This window comes from Halichoerus grypus, chromosome 5, assembly GCF_964656455.1.
Source record: "Halichoerus grypus chromosome 5, mHalGry1.hap1.1, whole genome shotgun sequence".
Taxonomy (NCBI): Eukaryota; Metazoa; Chordata; class Mammalia; order Carnivora; family Phocidae; genus Halichoerus; species Halichoerus grypus.
This window is the reverse complement of record NC_135716.1, coordinates 106,069,109-106,089,127: the sequence shown is the minus strand read 5'-3', so window position 1 is coordinate 106,089,127 and position 20,019 is coordinate 106,069,109. Positions and strand designations below refer to the sequence as shown.

Sequence of the window (20,019 nt, the reverse complement as noted above, 5' to 3'; positions counted from 1 at the left end):
TGGGTCTGTATAGGAAACCAGCTATTGTCATATTGAAATGTAGTATTTAGATGTGTGAATTTACTTGGAGACAGTTGATATCAAATATAAAACAGGTATCTCCAAGCGAACTCTAAATAAGTAAAATGAAGCTATTTCCATTTTGTCCTATATGACCAATAATTAGAATTAAGAATGAATTTCACTTATTTTTAAAAACAAGAATTAACAAAGCATTACAACAAAATTCCAAATGAACATGGGTGAGTAATTTCAAAGTATATTGGTACCCAAATAACCAAAGAAAATTACTTCCTGATAAAATGTGGAGGGATGTTAAAACCATAAAACATGACATGCTAGATTAAGTGCATGGACATTTTCTAATTGTTCTCTGGTAGGTACAGAAGTGTGTCTGTTTATGTGGTTGTTTATGCTGATGTTAATGATGATGATTATGATGACGGTGGAGAGATTTGAAAGGAAGTGGTCTTTGGTAGGTATTGCAAACTGAAAGAATATACTCTTTGAAAGTTCAATTTTAATATCATAGTGAAAAGATCACATAATGTTAATTTTTGCCAAATAAACCAGTTTATAGTTAAGTGAATATAATACTTAAGTGAATGTAATACTTAAAGTAATATAATTTAGGGCGCCTGGGTGGCTCAGTTGGTTAAGCGACTGCCTTCAGCTCAGGTCATGATCCTGGAGTCCCGGGATCGAGTCCCGCATCGGGCTCCCTGCTCAGCAGGGAGTCTGCTTCTCCCTCTGACCCTCCCCCCTCTCATGTACTCTCTCTCTCTCTCTCATTCTCTCTGTCTCAAATAAATAAATAAAATCTTTAAAAAAAAAAAGTAATATAATTTATGCCTTTGTGCAGTTTACTGTATGATATTAATGTATGGAAGTCCTTGTTGCATAGTTTTATTTTTGTGGTTATAAAATTAATATATGTGCGCACTAAAAACAAACAAAAACAACAACAAAAGCTAGGTACACTAATATATAAATTAAAAATAAAGAATGCCTGTAACCTTTTCTCCTAGAGAGAGTGGCATATTTAAATACAATTATAGAAAAATAATTTGCTATGTTCAGGTCAAAATATTTTAAGATTTCTACATGACCCTTTCTGAATGTGTCTTCAGAAAAACATGATGACTTATTTATTCTGTGTCATGATGATTACAGTGGGTATGTGTTATTTTGCATTCCATATTTCTCATTTGTTTACTTTTCTGTATAATGTATAATCTTAACATAATACAATCATGTTAATATACTTCTATTAGCAAAGGTAACAACTAATAGTTGAACCTCTATGTTATTTTTTTGCTGTCACAGACAATACTATTACAAATAATTATGAACATTAGACTTTAAAAACTTTCTGGATAAGAATTTCAAGAAATAACTAGGCCAGAGGACATTTCATTTCAAATTGTATCAATCTTATTTAAGAATGTCAGTTGTCTCATGTCAAATCATTCCTTTAAGATTCTGTTACCATCAAAATCCTGTGCTAAGCACTGTGGAGCATCCAAATTCAAACTTTAAATCTTGCCATTCGGATCTTAGAATTTACTGGGGAAGAACAGTAAGTCTATGTATTTTTCACTTGATTACTATGGCTTTGTTTTAATGGAAGAGTATTTAAATTAGTTTTATTTACTTGAATTGTAATGAACAGATTTAATCGAAGGGTTCTATCACTATGGAATAATACAAATATATGTGTCAACATGGAAGTGTTGGAAACAAAAAAATTATTATAGCGTAGGACATTTTCTGGAAAATAAATGAAGAAAGAAAAAAATCATTGCAAAAGTATACCATCTAGCCAGATGAATAATACAGCTAATGTTTTCCTAAAATCCAAGAGTAGTTATTTATGGACCACTTGAAAATTAGAGAAATTTTAAAAAGACACACAAACATATATATATGTTTTTTCAATTCAGGGGTGCACTACATAGTTTGGAATGTGTTATAAATTTTGTAAATTTAAAACACCTTGGTCCAGGTAAAGAGAGCTCCCAAGCATGATGACTTGAAGAGGTCAGTCTATATTAATAATGATTATAAAACTGCCAGATAAGCAGAATTCTGGGTGGCATTTAGATTTCTGTCCAAAATTTCATTCCTCTTTTGAAAACTGGGATCAGATAAGTGATGGAGTCTGTTCATCTACATGAATTAAAAGAAGCAGTGAGGGGGAATAGCTTCCTTAGACTTGATTCCATCCAACAGAGAGGAACTGTTCTAGAACATGACAGAAACCTGGGAAGAAAGTACCCTTTTCACATTCTGGGAGGCAAGAGCAAAGGAAGGAAACCCTGGCCATTTTCAGTCATACTCCCTAGAATTTAGTAAAGTGGTTTTAAAAAGTTACAGAAAATTTAGTTGTAATTGCAAAGTCACAGACTGAAAAAGAGAATATGACATAAGAGGAATGAACAATTCTAAAAAGTAAAAGGGAAGCAGTTAAAGAATCAGATATGATCATACCTGCAGACCATGGACTATGAAAGGCAAAGACGCAACAGGATACAAACGTGAAGACAGAGGAAACAGTGTCAGGAGTCACATTTCAGGAAGAAGTGAGGTTTGGGAGAAAAAAGTGAATGACTTCCAAAGAGTATCAAAGTCCCATGGAAGTGGGTGTTGAGGAGCCTCTTTGGATGCAAGAAAGCTAGGAATTAATAAGCTCTAATAAAATTAGTAAAGTGAACCTCTAATGGAAACCATGTTATGGAAGCTGAAAAGACAGAACTAGTTCAATTCTATTTCATTCCTGTTTTCTCCATCAAGGAGAATGAAAGTATAAGTTGAAAGATTTAGGCAAATATAAATAAAAGGTAACTAAAATCCAGTATATTTGAAAAGATAATAAAACAACAGCTATCCATTTCCAGGGAAAGAGGAGTCTGGGTAAATTCTCTTTTCCAGTGAGCGATGCCAGAGCCCTTCTTTTACCAGCCCCAAAGCAGTGCTTACCAAGCCTTAGTTGTAGCCCTTAGTTCTAAACTGACTTAAGTCAGGAAGATCAACAGACTTCTGCTCACCCAGGAGAAATGCAGACTGTTTTTCTTTCCTAGGTAAATACTAAAATTAGTTTCAGAGGAAGTTTTGGGTAATACTGGAACAATGACTCAGGTGATACAGGTGAATGTTCCCCTACTATTGCAAATAAGAAGGTAGATATTATCCCCTACATTGATGACAGGGTCCTGCTTTCATATTCCAAGTTGTAAATCTACCTCTAACTAGTTTTTTTCCAAAGGAATCTTTATACTCAAGCCAAAATTATTTCACAATAAAATTATCTTCAGCATGTGAAATAATAGTATACTTTGTGGACGTCAACTCATTTAATTCACTAAGTCTTTATCTGGTGATGACATTGAAATTTGCTCTCTTCCAAATTTAAGTTTTATGAGAGCCATATTAAAGTCTTGTTATGCTAGAAAACACTTCTGACTTCAAAAAAATAGAACAAAGTAATTACCTACATCCTTCACTAGCTATTCAAAATACTGAATTCAGTCCTAATGATGCATTTTGAAAGAAACATTGGCAAACTAAGATGTAGTCAGAATAAGGTTGTGGTGATAATGGTCTTAGAAATGCATCTTCATTCAAAAAATTAGAAAAGAAGAAAGGTACTTGGAGGGCAGTCATGGAAGAAGGATTACACATTTTATCGTTGCTTCAGATAATATATCTAAAACCAACTCTTGGAAATTGTATAATTTGAACTCACACACACAAAACTATTTCCTTTATGTTACAATTTTCTAAATTATATTAAATTGCATTGTAAAGAAATAAATTCCTTGCCACTGGGAGTTTTTGAGCAATTGTTGAATAATGTAAGTCAGTAATTCTGTCTATACTAGAGTCTCTCAATGCATTTTATAGAAAATTAGTGTTTTGTAATGTTAATGAGTGATACTTTTGAAAGAAAAAGTTCTGTAGTCAAAGAAGTTTGGATTAAATAAAGTTAAACAGGTTTATTTCCTAAAGAAGTTCTTAGCTTACTTTATGTGCTTATATGGTTTGTGAATCTGAAGATATAATTTCCTTGACTAGATCAGCACTTCTTCTTGCAGGATTCGCATGTCATGGAACACAGTTTGGGAAACCTTGGGTAATTATGTTGATCTCTAAAGTAATGCTACTTAAAGTGTGGACTGATGCCCAGTCCATAAGTTGTTTATTGCAGATTCATAACAAGATAAATCAGAAGTTGAAAGTAATCAGTTAAAATCTTCTACAGCAATTAGACATCGCCATGACATGTAGGTAGATGATTAGTAGACTTGTTATGTTGATTAAGTATTGGCCAATTAAGTATTGGCCAGTATCTTTCGGCTTTTGTGGTGATTCATGTGGCTTGTACTGCAGACTAGTCATGCTCAGTAGCATCACTTAATGGTCCTTGAAGATTGAAAGGAAAAGTTGTGTTCTTCACCATCGATAGTTTGAGAAGCACTGCTCTGAAGTTCCATCTATTTTCTAAGAGTCTGCTCATCTCAGGCTAAACATAGTGTCCTTTCTCATTTAAAAGTTTATGATCTATTTAATATTCAAGTTTTATATAAAGTGTATAAAACAGTCAATTATAGAAATATGTAACAGGGTGTGATTTTTATTTACTTCTAAGGAAACTTTAAAATCAATTGTCATTTTTAGAATTCTAAAGTAATTATGTAATTAACTACAGTTGATCCTTGAACAATGCGGGGGTGAGGGGTGCCAACCCCTCGTGCAGCTGAAAATCTGTGTGCAACTTTTGTCTCCCCAAAAACTTAATTGCTAATAGCCTACTGTTGACCAGAAGCCTTACCAGTAAAATAGTCAATTAACACATATTTTGTAAGTTATATATATTGTATTCTGTATTCTTACACTAAAGTAAGCTAAAGAAAAAAAATGTTATTAAGAAAATCATAAGGAAGAGAAAATACATATAGAGTACTGTCCTGTAAAAAATATGCAGATAAGTAGTTCAAACCTGTTGTCATTCAAGAGTCAGCTGTATCTTGTTGTTTTATTAAGTGAGAATTTCTGTTGTGAATTGTACATTCAAAAGCCATAGTTACAGCTCACATTTTCATATAACCATGGACATCTTTTATTAGGTTTCATGAGTCTTGAAGATTTTTGTGTTTTTCAGGTTTCTGCTTTCTTAAAAACTTCTCTTAAAAAAATTCGCATTAATCTCTTATATTCTGTGATATTATTTCTCAATTATCTGTACAAATGAAGTTAAGTTTAGGTGTGAAATGGACAGTTATGCTAGAGCATAGACTGTCTTTGCCTCTTTCCCATCCTTTGGATTAGATGAATTTTTCTGTTGTTAAGCTAATCAAGGATTTGAATAGAAGATTACATATTTATAATTTCTGAAAGTATCTAGTTTCTGAATCAAGGACTTTCATCTGATTGTGCTTCGTAAATGATAGACTATATTCTACAGATCAATAACTATGTAATTCCCGTAAAGAAAAGGAAGGGATTTAAGACACACACATGCACATGTACACACTGAATGATATAACATCTTGAAGAAAAAAGGTGGATTGACTAATGAAAAAAATTAAAGTTGGATATCAGGATGCTTGCCACTAGCTAATTGTAAAATCTTAATCATGTCTTCTCTAAACCCAGTTTTCTAATTTGTCAGTAGACGTATTGATAATCCTCCCCTTCCCCACCCCTGTCCACACACTGAACTCATAAATCTTTAGGAGAATAAAATTAGAACACATGTGTGAAATGCTTTAAAATAATGCACTGAAACATCATAGCTGTGCCTTGATAATTTTTCAGTAATTCAAAGGTAAATGTGCTCTTCCTTGTAGTTTGCTGTACTTTCAAGATGTGGTTAAACAAACACAGATAAGCTTGGTGTTTGAAGTGTCTAGTACTAAGCTGGACATCATGCATATTATTGGTCAAAAACGATGATAAGGAATAGAAAAAGTATGAGTTGAAAAGATTTGAATTCAAATTTTGCCTCTTGTATTAATTCTTTCTCTAAAGATTTCCAATGTATTAGACCATTTGGAGCTCCAATTTTCCCATGTGTAAAGATGAGAGAAAGGGAATAAATTATATCCAGGGTTCTTTCTTTCTTTAGCAGATCTTGAGTTAGAGTTCCAGACTAATACGACAAAAATAATAAAAACGTGGACCACAAGATGGCGTTTGTAGCTAATGAGTCCTTTTGCATTAACTGTTAGTCTTTTAAGTATTTGCAGGATTTATAAATCAAGCTTATTACTTATATTTTTGAGAGATATGTAAAAATAATTTTTAGAAAAAATATGCAAATTCTGTTATTTTAAAGTTGTTGATAGCTCTAAAATTATAAATTGGCAGATGATTCTTAGAAGCTGAATTTAGACTTTTCCAAAAATGAAATGTAATGAGCAACTTTGAGCTATTACAAAATAATAGAAGTTGCTTTCCTCTAGCAACATCATCTCTAATTTCTTTCTGGATTGATTACATTCACAATTTAAAATATGCAGTTCCTGTAAGTTTTCAGTACTGTTTTGAATCTTAAGCTTAGGTGGTAAAAAGCAATTACTGAAATGATACACATTCCATTACCCTCATTTTAGGCATGATCTACATTTTTTATAATGTAATTTATTTTGCAGTGAAATTGGCCTAGTACAGAGATGTTTACATATTTGAGCTTCAATGTTTCCTCAAATGTAGGTGATATCATTTGTGCCCAAGATCATTTGAGACAGCATTAAAATACTTAGAGGACACTCAGTCATATTTTTCATTTTTAATTTATTAGAAGACATGCAATTATCATGGTACTGTCTAAAAGATATTTTTAGATTAGTAGGAAAAACCTAGAAGCACAACAACTTTTGGCTTAATATGGAAACTTCTGGTTTAAAAAAAATATATGGTAAAGTTTGGCTTTTATCACATTTCATAATGATAGGTTTAATTGTTATTGTTTCAGGCAAATGTATAGTTATTTTACTCTATTATCATAGAGATATATAAATAATATTTTATTAATTTGATTTAGGTGATAATTTGGATAAAACTAAATTTTCTATTAGCTATTCCACAAACAGGGTGGTAGCATTACCAATGGAGACATTAAACTTTATATTGACATTGCATGTTGGCCAAGAGCATGGCTTTGGACAGACACAACTTGTAACTTTGAGCTGAGAGACCTCGAAGACTTTATTTTAGTGAGCCTCAGCATCCTTCTCTATAAAGTGCTGAAAATAATAGTACCTCCATCACAGATTTGTTTGGGTATTAAAATATATCTGTATGTATGTGTGTATGCATGTATGGAATGGAATAAGGAAAGATGAAAGAAAATTCCTGGAAGGAAAATTCAGTATTCCCTGTAAGTCACTAAAAATAAATTATTTTGAAGCTTTTATACTCATAAGCATCCTTCTAGGAGTCTCCTGCAACTTACTCCTTAAGCTACAATTTACTCTACTTGAGCCTGAAATTGCCAATATAGGAAATAAGTTTCAAAGCTGATGATAGATAGATAGATAGATAGATGGATAGATGGATAAAAATATATGTGATGTCCTTAGTTTGGTTCCTAGCACATAATAAGGTTTCAATAAATGTAGGCTACCAATAGAGCAGCAATAGTAGTAATTGAAAATATTTCTCAGTTTATGAATCACCTCTTTGGAAATTATTTATAATGATAATTATCTTGTAAATATCAAATACTGAGGAAAGAGGTAAAATTTTATGCTTGATGCATTTCCACACTGTGTCAAGCCAAGGAGAACAAGACAGATTTATAAATTGTGTGTGATCTCATTTCCCAACTTCTTGTTGGCTACAATTAGCCTCTGGGTAGCATTCACTTTTAATTCTAGGCTCACACTTAATGGACATACACAGTCCAAGCCCCTTAATTTATGAATGAGTAAACAGGCCCAGAGCAGTGAAGATATTTGCTTGAAGTCACACTGCAGGACAGAACCTCTTCATACCCCACGAACTTGAGAAAATACTGATTCTTAAACATGCAAGCTTTCATTGGAAGCTACATTGTATCTGTAGAAACACCATTTTTGTCATCATTCATTCTCTGGAAAATTTGGTCATATCTGCTTGTAGGGTTACCACACACTTATGAGAACTGAAGAGACATTTATCTTTTCTAATGGCGAATTCTCATCACCACCTTCGCTGAAATAGCAACAGATTTACTTTCAAAACTAGCTTTGGAATTAAAACTTATTTTCTAAATATTCTGTCCCTGCATTTGAGAAGTTTTTAAGCATGTGTATAGGAACAAAAAGGTTTTTGTTTACCTGTTGGATCTCTCTCCCCCAGCTCTGGCTCACCTTCCTAACTGTGCAGCTTTGTTTTCCAGTCCTGCCCTTCAAAGAGAAGCTGCAGTTTTTGGCCTTTGGCTACAAACTGGAGCCACCTGGGGAAAACGTGCACTGGATTCTCAATTAGTGAGGATTTGTGATAAATTTACTTTTTGATCACCCAACATCCTGCCCAGTAGCATGTACAGCATATTTATTGGCTCACTTTTACTGCAGTGAGGCACCGGAGACAGTGGGAAAGGTACTGAAATCTGTAGACACAGTTTTCTTAACTATAAGATGCAATTCCTCGATTTCGTCTAAGTATTGTTGTATCAAATAAAATGATATGTGCGGAAGATTATGACACACTATTCCACTCACAGTGGAATTCCTGTTGTTGATTCTCTGAGGATAATATGAGAATCTAAAACTAGAATGAGCTGCTGGGTGCTGCTAAAAAGGTCAGGCCGACAGTAGTGCTGGGTATTTTCTATTGTTACTCTAACTTTGATAGATATTAGCTTGCTTCACTAATTGTAATGATTTAAAAGTGGAAGAAATCAATTCCTTGATAGAAAGCAATGAGAAGCCAAATAACAGAAATATCTTTTTAAAAAACATGATTTACAATTATAAGCAAGTCTCATACTAGGTTTTGAGATTGTGTTGCTGTTGTTTTGATGACTGTTTATCTCCTCCAATTATCACAGTCATGGACACAGTAGATACTGAACTAAATTGCTTAACTACATGGTACAAACAATCCATTTCTTGAGTCTTTACTTGGTTTTTCATGCTAAAAAAAAAAAAAAAACAAGAAAGAGAAAAGAGTTTTAGGGATTATCTCTTATTATTTTAAAATAGATTTATGTACATTGATTGGATAGATGTGCAAATATCAGGTGACAGGGTAATATTAAATATTGGCAGGAGGGGACAGTTGACATATTGATTTAGAAAAAAAATCTATCAAAATTCCAAAAGAGGTCTGGTAGCATCAGGAGCTACCTAGTTCAGGTTTAGAGAGCAATTGAAGCCAGGATGTCAATTAATTAATATTCAGGTTGAAAACTGCAGTTTTTGTGACGACCAGCGTATTTGTATGTGTAGTTCAATACGTTCCTTCTCTGTAATCATCAGCATTTACTGAGTACTTAATGTATGCCTGGCATGTATTAACTAGGTCCTCTTCAAAGGGTATGTGTGCTCCTGGAAATATGTAAAGAATTTCCAAGAGGTGTGTAGGGAATCAATTTCTACACATTCAACCTGCACATATATACTTTCCTAAAACTTTTTCGGCTTAATGCCCCTTGCAGTCATGCATTTTCTTACCCACCTCTCCTTCCAGAATTGCCCTTTTTCCACTAGGTAAAAGAAAGGTATCTCATCTTGATGGCCCAGTGACTTATTGAATGTATCCTGATGGTCATTTGAGAGATTACTTTCCATTTGTTGATGAATAAATACTGGCTGTACTACTTACCAGATTTGTAATATCACAGATGTACTTAACGATTTGTGCCTCAACTTTCTCATCTGTGAAATAAGATACGTAACAGTCATTGTAAGGTGGTAATATGCAGGTAATACATAATAAAGCAACCGTTATAATGCCTGAGCAAATATTCATATTGGTATATATTGCAGGTGTCATGTTTTTTTCTATTGTTTTTCTATGGTAACGTTCTATAACTCATATTTCAAAATACATAAATTGTTTTTCTTCCTATCGTATGGTAGATGGTAAGGAGATAGTTCTGTAGTTAATTTGTCTTTTTTTACTAAGTTTCACTGTCCCATTTAGGACTTAGTTGGGAAATGAAAATGTTAATTCACAACACTAATCAGTGTGGATGTCTACTGAATATCTTCCTTAGACATTTATTAAACTAGAATAGTTGAAGCAGAAGATGACAATAGAAGTTTCTTCACGGGAGAATTAATGCCGTCTTTGGTGTAATTTGGATCACTTATTTGACAGGAATTCTAAATAGAGCAGACTGCTCAGAATTACATTTTGAATTTTACCTTGAGGACTTCAGAAGTTTATTCAAATGATAGTTTGGCAGAATTATCAAAAAGATGTGATATCTCCTGAAAGCAGTAATTGCTTTGGGCTGCCCTGCAGGGTTACCAGATAGTAGAATTGTGTATGGATTTGCAGAGGAGGCCAGAGGGCTCTAGTAGAAATGAGGTTCACAAGGGAAACGGGGCTCATCCCAGATGCAAAGTATGGTCTGCTCTCTATTGGGCCATCGGTCCCAGTTAATAACTCTCCTTGTTTTGTAGATACTGTAGCTAGAGATTTAAAGTGATTTGTATTTTGGTACTTTTCTATTTCCTGCTTTCTTTATACTCAAAATTTGGTGAAGGAGATTTTTGAGTATATATAAGGCTGAGTTTTACTTTCTGTTTTTCCTTGGCATTGAAAAGAAAGAAAATACGAATGACAGCTAATATTTAATGCATGTCTGCCTATGATGTTAACTTTAGGTTTTTTGTAGGTGTTCTTCCTCAGGTTGTGGAAATTCTCCTCAATTCCTAATTTGCTGACAGTTTTTTAAAATCAGAAATGGACATTATAATTTGACAAATGCCTTTTCTGTGTCTATTGAGATGATATTACATTTAATACAGCTAATTACATTGATCAATATTTGAATGTTAATCCAGTCCTACAGTCCTGGGATCAACCCCTTTTGGTCATTCTATAGATTGTTGGATTTGCCAAAATTTTGTTTAGATTTTTTGTATCTATGTTTATGAGAGATACTGGTTTGTAATTTTATTCTCTTACACTGTCTTTGGTTTTCGTAAATTGGAAAGCATTCCCGTGTCTTCAATTTTCTGGTAGAGTTTGTATAGAATTAATGATTCCTTCCCTAAATGTTTGATAAAATTCACCAGTGATGGCCTTTGGGCCTAGAGTTTTCTTTGTGGGAAGATATTTAACGACAAATTCAAATTCTTTGAGTTATCCTGTTTCTTCTGGAGTGAGTTTGTGTAGTTTGTGTCTTTCAGGGAATTGGTCCGTTTCATTTTAAGTTGTCAGTGTATAGGTATAAAGTTTTTCATAATATTACTTTATTTCCTTCAGTAGAATCTGGAGTGATGTCACCTTTCTCAGTCCTAACAGCTGGAAATTTGTGTCATATCTCTTCTTTTAGGTCTGGTTAATGATTATCACTTTTATTAATCTTCTCTAAGAGCCAACATTTGGTTTCATTGATTTTTCTGTATTTTTTCTCTTTTTCATTAATTCGCACCCTGATCTTTTCAGCTTGCTTGCTTGCTTGCTTGCTTTCTAGTTCTCCCTTGTTTGGGTTTAATTTGTTTTACTTGTTTGTTTGTTTATGTTTTTAAAGATTTTATTTCTTTATTTGACAAAGAGAGAGAGCACAAGCAGGGGGAGCAGCAGAGGGAGAGGGAGAAGCAAGGTATCCGAGGAGCAGGGAGCCCGATGCGGGGCTCGATCCCAGGACCCTGGGATCATAACCTGAGCTGAAGGCAGACGCTGAACTGTCTGAGCCACCCAGGCGCCCCTATGTATTTATTTATTTGTTTGTTTGTTTGTTTTTAGTGTGGAAACTCAAATCATTTATTAAGACCTTCTTTTCTTTTATTTTTTTTTAGTTTCTATTTTAATTCCAGTTGGTTAATATACTATAATATTAGTTTCAGGTGTACCATATATAGTGATTCAACACTTCCATTCATCACCCAGTGCTCATTGCAAACTTTCTTCTTTGCTAATAGACATTTAGTGTTATAAATTTCTATGTACTGCTTTAGTCACATCCCAGAATTTTTTATATGCTGTGTTTTTATTTTTATTCAATTCAAAATACTTTCTATCTAAATTTCCTTCTGATTTCTTCTTTGACAGAGGGGTTATTATATATCTAAGTTTCCTGTTTAGATTTCAAATATTTGGGTATTTTTCAGATATCTCTCTATTACTGATTTCTAATTTAATTCCATTATGTTCAGGGAACAAACTTCATGTGACTTGACTCTAAATTTACTGAGACTTCTTTTGTAGCCTAGAATATGGTCTATTTTGGTAAATGTTGCATATGCACAAGAATAAACATGTATTTTCCTTTCTATAGATACTGGTTAGGTCAACTTGACTGATAATGGTGTTCTAGTTTTCTGTATTACTGCTGATTTTCTGTCCACATATTCTGTCAATTCTTGTGAGAAAGGTGTATCAAAATCAATTGTAATTGTGGATTTGTCTTTCTCCTTACATTTCTATCAGTTTTTGTTTCATGTATTTTAAAACTCTCCCATTATATATATATAAATATTTTAAATTATGCCTAGAAAAAGTGATGCCTTTATCATTATGAAATAACCTTTATCTCTGATAATAATCTTTGTTCTAAAATCTATTTTATCTAATATAGCCACTCTAGCTTTCTTTTGACATGTGTTACATAGTATATATTTTTTTCGCCCTTTTAATTTAAATGTATTTGTGTTTATTTCTTATAAGTGGAATATAGGTGGGTCTTGTTTTTATTTAATAGGACAATCTGTGTCTTATTGGAGTATTTACTTATTAACATTGAAATTGATTATTGATATGGCTAGGTTTGAGTCTATTATTTTGCTATTTGTTTTTTATTTGTTCTTTGCTCCCATTTTCTTCTTTATGCCCTCTTTTGGATAATAGACAATTTTGTATCGCTTCATTTTAGATCTTTTGTTGGTGTATTAGATATACCTTTTACTTTTTAGTGGTTATTTTCAGGTTTATTTTTTGTAGCTTAATCTTATCATCGTCTACCTTCAAGTAATATTATACCACTTCACCTATCATTTAAGAACCTATAATCATATTCTTCATTTTCTTTCTCCTGGCCTTTATGCCCTTTTTGTCATATATTTTATTTGTACATGTATTATAAGCCTCACAAGGTCTTGTTACTATTATTATTAATAATTAAGTGGTCAATTATCTTTTAAATAAATTTAAGGAATAAGAAAAATATACATGTTTCCATATCATTGTCATATTCTGTGTTCTTCATTCCTTTGAATGGATTCATATTTCTATCTGGTCTCATTTTCTTTTTGCTTGATGAAATTTTTCTTTTTTAAAAAACATTTCCTGTAGTGTGGTCTGTTGGTGACAATTCTATAGCTTTTGTATGTCAGAAAATATCTTTATTCCATCTTTTTTTTTTTTTTTGATGCCTGATCTTATTTATTTGTCACTCTTAGAAAATCTCATTTTTGACTGGACACAGACTTATTCCATCTTTGTTTTTGAAGGATATTTTTGCTAGGCATAGAATCCTATATCTTTGGGTGCCTGGGTGGCTCAGTTGGTTGGGCGACTGCCTTCGGCTCAGGTCATGATCCTGGAGTCCCGGGATCAAGTCCCACATCAGGCTCCCTGCTCAGCAGGGAGTCTGCTTCTCCCTCTGACCCTCCTCCCTCTCATGCTCTCTGTCTCTCATTGTCTCTCTCGCAAATAAATAAAATCTTAAAAAAAAAAAAATTTAAAGAATCCTATATCTTTTTTAGTATTTTTTCTCTCAGTACCTTAAAAATATTATTCTGCTGTCTTCTCATTTACATCATCTTGGATGAGAAATACTCATCCCTATTTTTTCTTCTTTTGTATGCAACAGTATCATTTTTCTCTGTCTTTAAAGATTGTCTTTATCACTGATTTTGAGCAATTTGGTTATAAAGTGGCTTGATGCATTCTTCCTCATGTTTCTTATGTTTAGAGTTTGTTGAGTTTCTTGGATTTGTGGGTTTATAATTTATCAAATTTGGAAAAATTGTGGCCTTTATATTTTCCAAAAGTTTTTGTGCACCCCACCTTTTTAGCGATGCCAATTACATATATATTATACTACTGCAAGCTGTGTCCTCTGGATCACTGATGCTCTTTTCCTTTCTTTCTCATTGATCTTTTTTCTTTTTTAAAGATTTTATTTATTTATTTATTTATTTATTTGAGAGAGTGAGAGAGAGCATGAGAGCGGGTTGAGGGACAGAGGGAGAAGCAGACTCCCCGCTGAGCAGGAAGCCCGATGTGGGACTCGATCCCAGGACCCCAGGATCATGACCTGAGCCGAAGACAGCTGCTTAACTGACTGAGCCATCCAGAAGCCCCTCATTGATCTTTTATCTTTGTGTGTCTTCTTTTAGATATTTTCCATTCCTACGCCTTCGTGTTCGCTAATTTTTTTCTTCTGCATTGGTCTTATATGTTACTAATTCCGTTCATTATATTTTTTCATCTCACACATAGTGATTTTCATCTCTGGAAGGCTAATTTGTGTCTATTCTTCATTTGTTCCATGCCTCTACTTAACTCTTTGAACATCTAGGACACTTTTATAATAACTGGTTTAATGTCCTTGTCTGCTAAATCTAACATCTTTGTCAATTCTGGGTCAGTTTCTTTTTTTTTTTTTCTTCCAAATTTTTATTTAAATTCCAGTTAGTTAACACAGTGTAATATTGGTTTCTGGTGTAGAATTCATCCCTTACATACAACACCCAGTGCTCATTACAAGTGCCCTCCTTAATCCCCATCAGCCATTTAACCCATCCCCTGCCCACCTCCCTGCTCCAGTAACCCTCAGTTTGTTCTCTATAGTTAAGAGTCTGTTTTTTTGGTTTGCCTCTCTCTTTTCTCCCCCCATTGCTCATTTGTTTTGTTCTTTAAATTCCACATATGAGTGAAATCATATGGTATTTGTCTTTCTCTGACTGACTTATTTCACTTAGCATTATACTCTCTAGCTGTATCCACATCATTACAAATGGCAAGATTTCACTCTTTTTTATGGCTGAGTAATATTGCATTGTATATAAATTTCAATTGATTGATTTTTCTCATTATGGATTATGTTTTCTTGCTTCTTTTTATCCTGTTATACTTAATTAGATGCCAGATATTATGAATTTTGTTGCATGTTGAATATTTTTGTATCCCTATTGCACTTAATTCAGTTGCTTGGACACAATTTGATCCTTTAGGATCTTACTTTTAAGATTTGATAGATGGTACTTGAGCAGCTTTTAGTAGAGGGCAAGAGAGTATTGAGGCAAGACGCTTCTTTGTATCCTACCCAATATCTCATGAATTATGGGATTTTCCAATCTCTTTGGTGGGATCCTGTACTATTCTAGTCCCTGGGAGAACATGGACACTGTTCACTCTAATTCTCACTGGTGGCTTTTTTTTCCAGGCCTCAGGTAGTTTTCTACATGCATGTACTGATCAGGACTCCACTGAATACCCAAGGGAGACCCACCACAGATCTCCAGAGTGCTCTGTCTGCACTCTTTCTTCTCTGGTACTCTGCTCTCCGAACCCTCCTGCATTACTTTTCTATAGACTCTTAGCTCCATCTCTTCAACTCAGGAAGTCTGCCTGGCTACATCTAAGTTCACCTTCTTCCACCGTGGCCTCGAAATTCTCTTAAGGCAGTAAATTGGTGTATTGGTTTGCTAGGACTGCCATAACAAAACACCACAAACTAAGTGGCTTAAACAACAAAAAATTATTTTCTCGCAGTTCTGGAGTTTAGATGTCCAAGATCAAGATGTTGGCAAGCTTGGTTTCTCGGTTTCTTCTGAGGCCTTTCTTCTTGGCTTTGCAGATGACAGCCTTCTCCCTGTGTCCTCACATTGTCTTTTCTCTCTGCTGTCATTCCTGTAGTCTTCTTGTATAACCAATTTCCTCTTAGAAGACACTAGTCAGATTGGATTAGGGCCCGTCTTAACAGCCTCATTTCAACTGAATCACCTCTTTAAAGGCCTTATATCCAAATACTTTCACATTCTGTGGCACTTCAATAAATGAATTTTTTATTGTATTTATTATATTATTATTTTTTAATTTAAATTCCGTTATTAACACATAATGTATTATTGGTTTCAGAGGTAGAGGTCAGTGATTCATCAGTCTTACATAATACCCAGTGCTCATTATATGCCCTCCTTAATGTCTATCACCCAGTTACCCCATCCCCCCCCCACCCCCCTCCCCTCCAGCAACCCTCAGTTTGTTTCCTATGATTAAAGGTCTCTTGTGGTTTGTCTTCCTCTCTGGTTTCGTCTTGTTTTATTTTTTCCTCTCTTCCCGTGTGATCCTCTGTTTTCAACAAATGAATTTTGAAGTATCTCAGAATGTGCTTCAACAAATAAGTTTTGGGGACACAATTCTGCCCATAACAGTAGGGTAATCGTAGAGCTCAGATTCTTTTTATCATGTCTCTCAGGGATCACTGAGAGTTCTTTGTTGCCTGATGTTCAGGGTCTTGAAAACTGTCATTTCATATATTTTTTCTTATCTATCTATCTACCCACCATTTTGGCCAGCAACAGAAGTCCTAAGCCCAAGTTCTTAACCACTGTACCATACATTATTCCTCACATTGCCCTTCCACAGACATGCACAGAAATTTATGGCCTTACTCCTATTAGGAAACGTTTTTTAACTCAGTCTAGTCTGATTTAGATCCCACTACTATTTATTTTCATCATACCCTGTAACTTCATAGACCCTGAAGTTGATTATATTTGCTTACTTATGTTTCTTTGCTAAATCATAAGTTCCACGAGGTCAAGGATTGTGCCCCAGACCCTGTCATAGTGCCTGACATAATAAGAACTCAAAAATATTTTTTGAGTGAATGGATGTTTTATGTCAACCCCCACATCCCAAATTATGTATAGTTTGGACAGTTATAAAAGACATAAGGTCTAAAAGTTGAAACATAGATCAAATGTGAGGTATTTATCTTAATGCCCTTTCATGGATATAAGCATTTAGATGTAAAGACATCTGCTTCTTCTCCTGAACCATGTCAGAGGAGGCCACTCTTGCCTGGTGGTCCCTGTCATAGCTACTTGGCCTTCTCTCTTGTCCCTGCCCTCTCCTTCCTTACCCCTATCTTATTTTGTTATTTCTTCATCCCAGTGAGATAGGTATTATTATTTTACACCCAAAGTAGAAAATCAGAGAGTTAGTAACTTACTAAAGAGTAAAGGTAAATCACAGAACTAATTCATCACAGTGACTAAAATTATGCTTTGTGGCTTATATTTGGCTTCCAGTACTCTCTAAAGTTTTTAAATCAAAAATATCCCTTAAAGTCTTGATAGGCTTAATTATTCTTATGAGACCTGTATTATACCAAGCCTGACTTTCAAAATACATATATCACAAAATAAATACTCAACATTTTACCCAGTAAATTACTCAGTTTTTTAAAATTTGATAATTAAGTTTTCAATAGTATTTTCTACTGTTCTCGTGCAAATAGATAATTTTCTAGCCTTATTATTCATTTCCTAGGCTATTGAAACTATCTCAGAATCAAATCACTGCATATAACCATTATAAAAACCTTATTTGGCAAAATGCTTCCCATATTCTAAATCTTCAGTTTGAAAAAATATTGATACACACACACACACACACACACACACACACACACACACCCCCCTACATAAGTCCATACATACTTTTTGGAACACAGCACATTTATAATTTGGGAGGTTTAAATTTTTGAGTTTGTATTGTGTTTGGGAAATTGCTGGTCTGTCACTAGTACTTGTCAGACGTGGACATATTAAAGCTATAACAGGATTAGAGGATAAAGAAGTGATGTGAAAGTAGTTTAGGCAAGTTAACCAGTGTTAATCAGTCCGACTTCAGAGTGTATTATATAAAAAAACTACATATATATGTATTTGTATATAGCAATCTATCCACATTTGGGAAAAAAATGATTTCTTTCCTAATTAATTTTAGCTCGTGCTAAATATATGTTAGAGTAAGTATGTTTTAGAAGAATCCTAAATATGTGTAAACTATTAAAATTATGCTGTGGATAAACTTCATACAGATAACTGAGACTGGGCTAGTAGGCAGGTCAGTCCTAGGCAACAGCACAAAGGTGGCCACATTCCTGTTGTCTTGTCCCCACCACCTTCAGTCTCCTCTGATCCTTTTTCACTTCCTGTGGCACATCAATGACTAAGTTTCACTGTCTAGTCCCACGAGACCATCATAATATAATAATTGCTAATTTTTTGAGCACTTAATTTGTGTTAAGCATTCTGCATAGAGATTTATACAGATTAGGGAACTTTGATTTTTACAGTTGCCCTAGTGGTAAGTACTGTCATTAATCTAATTTATAGCTGGAGAAACTATAATAAAGATTCATCAGCTTGCCCAAACTCAAATTTGTAGTGGGATTCAAATCTGACGGATGCGTGCTTATATCCCCACTCCTCTGTCTAGATGCTTAACGCCTGCCTCCTTGGATGCAAATGGTCCATCTTTTCCTCCATAATTTAGTGGTTTCCTTTCCTGACAGTGGGGTAATACTGGGTTATTTTAGCAAACTAATCCATGCTCATTTTTTTAACCTTTTATGTTTTCCTCTTATTTAGCAATAGTATCCATCATTAGGAATTAAAATATGTAGAAAACAACAAGGATTTTGGCTTGCTGGTAGGAGAGAGGAGCAGGGCAGATTGCCCTAGGAACAAATACATAAGGATTTATTAATCCTTTCACTGCTGAAAGTTAACTACTGTTGATCTCGTGGTGTATTTCCATTATTCAGTGCCTTGCTACATGGGAATCCTTCCTTGCATCACAGACTGACCTCCACATGGAAGAAACCTCTGAAGATAAACCTGAATCCCATTGAGGACTTCTGTGTGATCTTTGGGAGACAGCATCTATTAACCAAAGTTATTCTTTCTGGATGGACTGTGTCCTTTATGAAGTGGATGAAAAATGTTTCACACTATCTGGAAAACCAACAGCTTGAAACTCAGGTATTCCAGATAATTGATATGAATTTATAATACATACATATATATATATGTTACACATACAAATATATATATGTATGTATTAGCTTAGTTTTTATTTTAGATTTGTGTGCCAATAAGTACATATAGAAATTTTTTGCCCAAATATTTGTTTGTGGAACATGTCATTTTAAATATATTACGAAGACTCAGTTTTAATAAAAAGTTTAATATGAAATGCCTGGCTGTGGTGTGTTCTTTTTCTACTAGTAACTCAAGCCTCTGAAGCAGATTCTGATAAGAATTCAGCATGTTACCAAGCATACTATGTATTCACCTTTATTTCCTCACAATTTTCTCTAAAATACTATTCACTTTGACATTAGGAACTTGAAGTAAATATATAAAAATTAATTTAGTATTATTAAATATTAATGATAACTGTTCACAAGTTGGTTTGGTAAGAGTAAATTGTTTTTCACAATTGAAAAAAATTACCAAGATAGATTTACATTATTCTTTGAGTTATTAGTTAGTAATCCTATGAAACCTAGTAATCAAGTAATACTGACCATACAGAGTGATTTCATATTTTTTTTTTAAGATTTTATTTATTTATTTGACAGAAAGAGACACAGCAAGAGAGGGAACACAAGCAGGGGGAGTGGGAAAGGGAGAAGCAGGCTTCCCGCGGAGTAGGGAGCCCAATGCGGGGCTCGATCCCATGACCCTGGGATCATGACCTGAGCCGAAGGCAGACGTTTAACGACTGAGCCACCCAGGTGCCCCCAGCGTGATTTCATATTTATCTTATGGCTATATTTAGAAACTGTATATGTTGGTTATTTAATATTTGCTAATTTTTTGAAATAGATAT

At 34.0% G+C, this 20,019-nt stretch overlaps 1 protein-coding gene across 1 annotated transcript in view; it reads left to right on the top strand.

The window, feature by feature from the left end:
• Positions 1–19,380, top strand: part of SNX7 (sorting nexin 7) — a 97,439-nt gene extending 78,059 nt beyond the window's left edge. Inside the window, exon 9 of the mRNA XM_036124381.2 lies at positions 18,950–19,380. Within this exon, the coding sequence (XP_035980274.1) occupies positions 18,950–19,036 (87 nt within the window). The 3' untranslated portion in view covers positions 19,037–19,380. The remainder of the gene's footprint in view (positions 1–18,949) is intronic.
• The last annotated feature ends 639 nt before the right edge of the window (positions 19,381–20,019 follow it).